Source organism: Lutjanus erythropterus, chromosome 8 (genome assembly GCF_056507025.1).
Source record: "Lutjanus erythropterus isolate fLutEry1 chromosome 8, fLutEry1.hap2, whole genome shotgun sequence".
Classification (NCBI taxonomy): domain Eukaryota; kingdom Metazoa; phylum Chordata; class Actinopteri; order Lutjaniformes; family Lutjanidae; genus Lutjanus; species Lutjanus erythropterus.
In genome coordinates this window covers 18699759-18708774 of record NC_139324.1, presented here as the reverse complement: position 1 = coordinate 18708774, position 9016 = coordinate 18699759, and the positions used below count along the sequence as shown (strand labels likewise).

General features: G+C 37.4%; 1 protein-coding gene across 1 annotated transcript; it reads left to right on the top strand.

Annotated features, from left to right (window-relative positions):
- The first annotated feature begins 537 nt into the window (after positions 1 to 537).
- On the top strand, positions 538 to 5947 carry eaf2 (ELL associated factor 2). Its single transcript, XM_084724811.1, has 6 exons — positions 538 to 682; positions 1144 to 1238; positions 2611 to 2747; positions 3467 to 3636; positions 4274 to 4507; positions 5887 to 5947. The coding sequence occupies exons 1-6, from the start codon at positions 580 to 582 to the stop codon at positions 5931 to 5933; spliced, it is 786 nt and encodes a 261-aa protein (XP_084580937.1). The 5' UTR covers positions 538 to 579; the 3' UTR covers positions 5934 to 5947.
- Positions 5948 to 9016: the final 3069 nt, after the last annotated feature.

The following is a 9016-nucleotide window of genomic DNA, read 5'->3' as shown; positions in this document are numbered from 1 at the left end:
TATATCTGATCAAACAATCAGGCAGAGATGAGCACAGATATATCAAAAATTACAATTACAAATACATCCACATTAAATGTATCAAAATAAAATACAAAATGTTATGAAAAAAATGTTTTTAATCAAACTAGTAGTAATTAGTCATTCAAAAATACACTGCAAAATGTTTTTCTGCCTAGCAAGATACAAACGTAACGTAAAATAGCATACTCAAAAGTAAATGAATAAATGTTTGAAATACTGCCCACCTCTGTCCGAAGACAAGTAAAGTCTGGATTAATTACAGATCACTAATAAATAATAGAGGTTGTTGAGTACACCTCAACAAACAGCCCAAATCATAAAATACTGATTATAGCTAAGAAGCCATGTAACATGTTGCCCTGAACCTGCCCTGTCGTTAAAAATCTTGATTGACAGATGTTAAACCATTCAGACAAAGGAATCTTCCGCTTGGCCAATCATAATAAAGAGGAGGCGGGACTTAATGGTACCAATGAGGTGGCCACCACTCTGCCGTACATGGTTATCGGATGAGAAGGAACCAGCAGAAAGTTTACAGCTCATGAAACTCTCAGAATGAATGGAACAGCTTATTCCAACTTTGACAATCAAGAACATGTCCTGAAATTGGGAGAGACGTTTGAGAAACACCCCAAAAGTGCCTACCATACAGTGCGATGTAAGTGGGATTTTGAATCACCAGGATATGTCTGGCTTCAACGGAAGCTAACTGTAGCATGCTAGTTAGCTTCAGAGCTAAAAATCCGAAGGCAGCTGCTTGACATTTAGCCAGTTTAGCAGCCTCGTCGGTCCATTTGTAACCGCCTGCTGTTGGCACTTTTTATAAAGTTGACAGTTCTTTATATTTATTTATCGTCTTCATATATTAGTTAGTTAACTTTCAGCTGTTACAAACCATTGATGCTGTAGCTGTCATAATGTTAGCTAGTGTTAGCCTTGAAACAGTCTGTTCACTACCACCATCTGGTGGTGTCAGTGGCCAACTGCAGTACTGAGGGACCAACCGTCATTGTGTGTACTTAAATATAACAGTGCTATTGTTATTAATGTTTATCATATAATCTATTTAAATGTATATAATATGTAAAAAATACCTAATTTTCTTGCTTTTTGTCACAGATGACTTCAAACCAGCTTCCATTGATACAACATGTGAGGGAGAGCTCGAAGTGGGCAAAGGAGAGCAAGTCACTATTACTCTGCCCAATTTAGAGGTCAGTGTTTGACGCTCCAGAGCTATTCGAGCTTTATTAATAGTATTAAATCATCGCTGTGCGTCTGAATACTGTAATGAACTGATTCCATTATTTGTTAGTTTTTTTTCTTTTAAACTAATTTTCAGTCTGGACATAAATAAATACAGAGAGAGAGAGAGAGAGAGAGAGAGAGTTAGGTATTTTCACTTGAATGTTGTTCCTGGAGTGAGGAAATGGCCTTCAAACTGCCTTTTAGACCTTTATTATGAGAACATTTAATGATTGTATGATTTACCAGTTCATTTTAGATTTTGTGTAATTTGATACAGGGTATGGTCGAGTGACGTGTGAGCACAGTTAGAGTAATTACTCAAATGGCCATAAAGATTATAGGGGAAAACAGCATCATCTTCAGCCTTTATGTGAGCAAGGTTCTTAGAGGTGCCAGCAATCCTTGAAAATGCTTGAATTTTAATTTAATATTTGAAAAGTGCTTGGATCTTGGATAAAGTGCTTGAAACTGTAATAACCTTACTTTCATAATGAAAATGTCTATCTGACTCTATTGTTACCCTTTTACATAGAGAAATAGTCAGAGAAAGCCTAGTTGCTTTTGTCTTTTGCACAAAATGAAATTGACTCCACTTGAGCCTCGCTTGCACAGTTTCATCTGTTTAATATGATGAAAAAGGAAAGGGGGTATAATCATTGTGAGCACATATTTATATGTGTGTGTTTACTTAAATATATCATTTACCACAGCTGTAAGGTGCTGGAAAAGCTTAAAAATGCTCTTTAAAAGTGCTTGAATTTGACTTAAGGAACCTTGTATGAGAAGTCTTTGATCTGGAAGGCACAGAAAATTCAACGCATTTTCTGAACCCTGAATACCAGGTGTTGTTGTCAGTCAGATGGTTCAGAAAGCCAAATTGCAGGTTAAACTGGTATAAGAATTCATTAATTCCATCCTCCATTAAAATATAAAATAGCAACAACAAGTAGCTGTATTATATGATTTTTATTTAGAGACTAAGATATTGCAATACTGTAATTACTTATGTTGTTTGATTAGCCTTATAACTGGTTTTATTATTTGAAACTATTTTATTACCTTTTCTATTTAAAGAACTTGTTTCGCACACTCAGTGTGTGAATTTCAGTATGTTTATGCGTATGTATGATATTTGTATGCATATATGTGACATTGGTAACAAGTATGTTGTGTGTAGCAGTGGCTTGGAATGCCTATGCTTTACCCTACCTTATATTAATATAACAGTTATTGATGGTTTAAAAAAGTCTCTGGGGTAAAAGAAAACTGTTTTGTGACCACAGTATTTCTAAAATCCTGGCTATGATTCTGCCTGTTTTTTGTTTTGTTTTGTTTTAGGGTTCAAGTGCTCCAGTAACAGTCTTCAAGGGATCCAAGAGACCATACATGAAAGAGTGCATCCTCATTGTGAACCATGACACAGGAGAGTACAGACTAGAAAAACTCAACAGCAATATAGCTGTGAAGAAGACCAGGTGGGCTGCTTTTATTTCATGTTGCTACTGTCCTTCTTTTCTTAAGCAGTGATTTGTATGCATGTGTCTGTGTGCGTGTTTCCATCCACTTATTGTAATGTGCATTTTTTAGCATAAAAACCTGAGTGAAAATACCAGAAGTTCAAAATGAAGTCAATTTACAGTTAAACACTTTGTTAAAGCTTGGCTGATAAAACACCCTGATGAATGAGAGTCAGTGATTCTGGATTAGTTAATGTAAATAGTTTATTTTACCCACAGTCCTTAACATTAGTTTTAACCTAACTAGGGATGTTCCTGGTGACTAATTTATTCATTTTAATTTATAATGATAAATATCCAACTGAAAAAATACTGTGTGTATTGAATGTCACTGGAAGCCAATAATCACATTCTACAATAGCCAACTTATATTTTAAATGCTGCTGAAATGTGTGCCACTTTGCATTGTGCAATACAAACAGTGCACGTTATGCCATTGGGGCATTTGTGCTGGGCATTAAGGGCTGCTTTTTAATACCTTAGAGGCAACAATTAATGGGCATTGTACATGAATAAAATATTGATTAATAGTTTTACCAACCAGTATTTCTTGTGCCGTCTAGTGAGGGGTGACGACATTTAATCATATAGTCGACTACTTGCGTGCCTCCATAAATGTAACTAATTTCTAATTTTTGTAAAACCTACATGTCTATACTGTACATGTGCACTCTCAGGGCTGAGGGCAGCAGTAAGATCCATTCTCGCCTGGAGCAACAGACCAGTCGCCTGAGCCAGCAGATGAAGAGTAATAACAGCAGCAGCAACAAGTCCTCAGCCAGCTCCAAGAGTTCTCCTCCCAAAGAGAAGGCATCCCCGGCATCCCCCATGGATGACATCGAGAGAGGTAATGGTGCAGTGCTTCCCTCAGGATGGAGCTATAGCAGCAGAGGTGAAGCATGAAATATTTTTGGTGCGCTCACAAAGCGTGCCCTGCTGAGAGGTTTCTTTGTGTCTGCTGGATCCAGAAGGCGCTTAAGGCCACAGTACATTTGTGCGCAGTAATGAGCAGGGGAAATGTATGTCTAGCTTACATATGAGGTGTCTCAAAAATTATAAAACTACACTTTTAAGCATAATCTGTACAACAGTTGTTGAATATAAAATATAGCAACTTATCAACTTGCAACAGCACCCTGTCGTATAATCACACAGTGTTAATTTACTTAAATATGACATAATTTCAATGATAAAATAACTTGAATGTATGCTGTTTCTTTGAGGGGATCCTACTCAAATAATTTGTAAGCTTAATATCCCTGCAAGGGAATCTGTCAATTGTCTTTGATCACCAGCTCTTGTGAGCTCATCTCATTTTTGTTGAGGGTTGTAGCACATTTCCATCTAGATGAAATTGTTAAATTGCTTAGGTCAGTGATTGTGTTTGACTGCTTGGTTTTATTTAATAAGCGCTCTTTTCCACATACGGGGATAATTGTCACACAGTTGTGTATCCTTACTTGTCCATTTGCCCCTGTGTACAGAGCTGATGGCAGAGGCGCGTGTCATGGACCAGCTGAGCAGTGGTGACAGCTCCTCAGACTCCAACAGCTCCTCATCCTCTAGCAGCGACGACAGCTCCAGCAGCAGTGACTCAGAAGATGAACAGACTTCTGCACCACCCATGGCCCCGGTCAGCCACAGCATGCCTATCATCAACACCAGCACCAACACCAACAGTCGTCAGGAGAGTGGAGGAGGACTCATGAACACACTGAGTGAGTAGCCCTCTCAGCTCCATCTGAGAATGTAAGGTAGCTCATCTTGTTTTTGATTATTCCGTATTTTGTTGCCTTTACATAAAAGTGGATACGAGACAGTTTCTCCCAAGTTGCAGTTTGACAATGTCAGCAAAACCATGAAAGCAGAAGGAACTCTTACTCAACCAGACACTCTTCTAATCTTAATCACACCAAGTACTTTACTACATCAGTAACAACACTTTCATGACATGTTCCTCAAATTCCTACAGAACTTGGTTTAAAAATATTAAATGGAGGTTATTATGACATTTTAAGTTGAAATCTCTCGGCTTCTGTACCACAATACTTCAAATGTGTCACATTATTGCTTCATGATCATTTTCTGTGCATTTTCTGTGATCGATGTCTTGGTTCAGAGGGACGAGAAGCAGAAAATATTTCTTTCATAATCTACTTCAACCAGCAATCAAATATGTAACACATAAGTCACAGGAATTTTGTAAAAGTGATTAAAAATATATATATATTTTGAAAAATACAAACATTAGGGTAATAAAAATATAGCCTGTATTATGAATTAAAATGCATATAGTATATACATTATATGTCTTTAAAACTGTGAATATAATGTTATAATATATATATATAATATAATATATATAATATATTAAAATACAGAGGAACAGATACACAAGCAACAAGTGCACAAAGAAGAGGGATAAATTCAGAACAAAAAAACAAACCAAAAAAAAGCAACCCCACCCTCAGCGGACAAGCCAAAGAAAGCATTGATGGTGACACAAAAAAGAGAAGTTTCACATCATTTATTTCCCAAGTTACAGGGTGTTAACCTACAACACCATGATCCAGTTAACCATTCAGACACTTTAATTATTGACTTAAGTTTTGTCCCTCACACTACTTAATTCAACCACTCCAAATAACACAAGTAGAGGGTCAGGGGAAACCTAGTATCAAAAGCCTTTTTTTGTACCATATTTGATGCATCGGGAATTTATGAATATTCATTGATCACAATTGGTTTGCATCATGAAATTTAACAGAAAAATGATTGTGGGATTCACAGATAAATTATCTTATAGACCTCACCATAACTGTTTAAAAATTAGCAAAGAATTTCCTTCCAAAAATGTGCAAGCTACTGTGTGAAGGCAGCCTTGTTGGATTCTGCACTCACAGGCTGGCTGCTGCCTGCAGTGCACTGAAAATCCACCAGAGGTCAGACACGTGTCAGATTGCATACAACAGGGCCTTCAGCAAAGTATTGTATTATCAATGTGTAGAGGTCACAGAAACTCTTGTATCGAGTATGAAACAAATGGTGTTACAGAGTTAAAACTGACCATTTATTTTTCCATAAACTCGTGTTGCAGAAAATGACCTCCAGCTGAGTGAATCAGGCAGTGAAAGTGATGACTGAAGAACATGAGGACTGGAGGAGGATTTTCAGTGAGGACTAAAGGCACAGACCTGTCAGTGTCTTCCTTTCTTCACTGTGGGACTATCCTCTCTACATATCCACAATCCTGCTAGCAAATATAATTTGTTGCTTCTTCGCCAACAAACTTCAAATTTTATGTCCCATTTATTGCTTCATGATCTTTGTTTTTTGTGTGTGAGGACAGCATGTTAAAAAGATGCCTTAGTTTGCAGAGATGTGATGTGGTTGGTGTAAGAGAAGCAGTAAATTATGACAAACTCTCTGTAATGTTTCATCTCACTGGATGCACATGTGTGGTTAAACTGACCAAACATATTCCAGGCAGAATGTCAGTGGTGTTCATTTCGTGTAGGTGAATCTTTCTGCCCACCAGTCAGCTGTCTTAAAACACCACTGGAGCTTCTACGTTTCATCTTAGCAATATTAGCTACTTTTGTTGTGCCTTAGGTCAGATGTCTGTTAGTGACCTTAGATCAGCTGCATTGGTCTCTGATTGCAGACATTAAAGGGATACTTTGAATTATTTAAAATGGGGTGGTAAGAGGTACTTCTTGGTAGTCAGTGTATTACCGACAGTAGATGGAGGTTGGCAGGCCCCAGTTCGACTGCCTTTTCCTGCAGGAAACTTCTAATAGATAAGCCAGATATCACAGTCTCACTCAACCATCCTCCACTGGCATATCAATAATTTTACCTTGCAGAACACTGGAGTTGCTGGTCTATTGCTCCCTTGATTTGATTTGTTCTGGTGAATCCAAACCAACCTAAACACCTCATACATTCCCACTTCAAATAATCCAAACTATCCACTTTATCTGTCATAACAGAAATTAAACTTTTTTAGGATGAGCCACAGTGAGATGACAGAGTTTTCTGCTTTTGTCATGTAGAGTTACTGTAAAGTTAGCTGTAGATGTTTTTGCTTTGGCCGCAGGATAACAAAATGTTTTCATTTAAAGCTGCATTAATTACTTTCTTTGCCACCTTGTGGTCAGTGGAATAAGTTGGAAACAACATTGTTGTATTATTTTAGTGGTAACATGTTTATTACATTTACATTTACACTTTCAGAAGTCACATTAATCCCATATCCACTCTCCTCATAGCTCTGTTTTGGTCTTTACCGACCCCTGACAATATATTCACATTACTGGTGACACAGCCACAAAACAGCCAGACATGGGTTGTTAAGGTTGTTGCTGAGCGGTGAGAAAAACTGAACTCTGTAGAGCTTTGTGGATTTGTAATGGGTCACGTCTGATGAGTGTCGGATGTCAGTTTCTGGCTTCATGTTACCAGCTTTCATTGAACATGACTCGTATCCTGATGCTTTGTCTCCAGTTGTCAGAACATACGATGAGAAATGCATCTGTGCCCAGTTGCATGAAGCCACTTAGGCTTAAATTTTTATCTGAGGATACCTTAGGAATAAATGAGTTGCGTACAATCACTATACGAATTTCCTCAGGATGTTGTAAGGGAAAACCCTTAATTGCTAGGTGTTTGTCTTTATTCCCTTATGCTTTGCTAGAAGGGCCTTTGACCATTTTCCTCAGAGCATTTTAAGGGTCCCATAACAGTCCTTTGAAAGTGAAATAATTTGTGGAACATGAGAAAATAGCTGATTTAAACTGAAGAGAATGATGAGATACCATTATGCATTTTTCTGGGACAAACTTAAGTTTGAAACTTAAGGTGGTTTATGCCATCGGGCACAGGTTCTGTAGGTGCTAGATGCTATATTTGCCAGTTAGTTGCTTGTTTTGTCTGCTGTTTCACACTGGCCGGCTAGCTCACAGTGAGTTTATTTAAATGTTTTTTGGCAGAGAAGAGCTGCCTGCTGTGACTGGACACGGGTTGGCGTGAGCGTCGTTTGTAGGCCAGAAAAACACGATGTGCTCAAAATGCTCTGCTGTGCTGAAAGGGGAAGGGGAGTGATAATTGTTGGTGGCTACAAGAGACCCCTTTCACATTTAGTTATTTTATTCATTGTTAATATAAAAAAAATCATTATTGCAGCTTTAAGAATTAGGATCTGTCTCTAAATCCTCGTTTTATTGTGATTTTTCAGTGTAGAAGTGTGTCTTATTTCTGGTGAAGTAGTGCACTAGTATTCAGTTGACTCAGTTAGGGTCATGCTTTATAGCTTTAAACCTGCAATACTTGAATTAATTAATTTATATTTCAAAATATACTCGACCAATGGTGAATTGCTGAATATATCATATATATATTTTAAAATCAAGCAATTGGAAGTGCAAGTTGGTATGAACTGTATTGCGTAAAACAAGCTGGTTGCTTTGATACTGCACCTCAATGTGAATCTGACAGAACTTCATGTGCCTTTTCTTACTTGCCTTGGCCAGTTATAACAGGCCGTCTTCTCGTTTCATCACACATCCCATATTGCTGCTGAACTGTCTCAGCACACAGGAAGCTGCTTTTTTATGTTTCAGCATTTCTTTGGTATTCCAGCTGACTGAGACGGTGAGAGACAGAGATGAAGGTGTGTTTGAATTTGAAAAGTCAATAATATGTTTAGCTTTATGGAGAACATTGGCCTCTGAGCATCATTTGTAAACTATTTGAGAGTAATTTCTTTATAAAAAATAAAGATTTTAACAGTGATTTTTTGCTAGTGCTTGAATTATTTTTATTTTGTGACATGTTGTGTGGTGATTATTTAACATCTCTGAAATTATTCTGATCACACATTAAATTATTGTTTGAACAAAAATGATATTGTCCCAAACCTGGTGAAAGAGGTGCTAAAGTCAGAAATTTTTAAATCTAAATCACCCACAAAAAAAAGAAGGGGTGGATTGCTACATACAGTTAAGTAGAAGTGGAAGCACTCCTTGATTTACTCAAACAATTATACAAACACCTTTATATTGTATTGCAGTCTATGCAACAACTGCATGAGATTCATAGATCAAGCCTGTGATGAAGAGTCACAAGTTGACACTTCTTGGCTGTAGGGTGTCACAAGCCAAAACAGTTGAAGCAGTTGGGAGGTATACCTAATATGTTGCCATTTCCCTGTGGTTTGTACACTAATA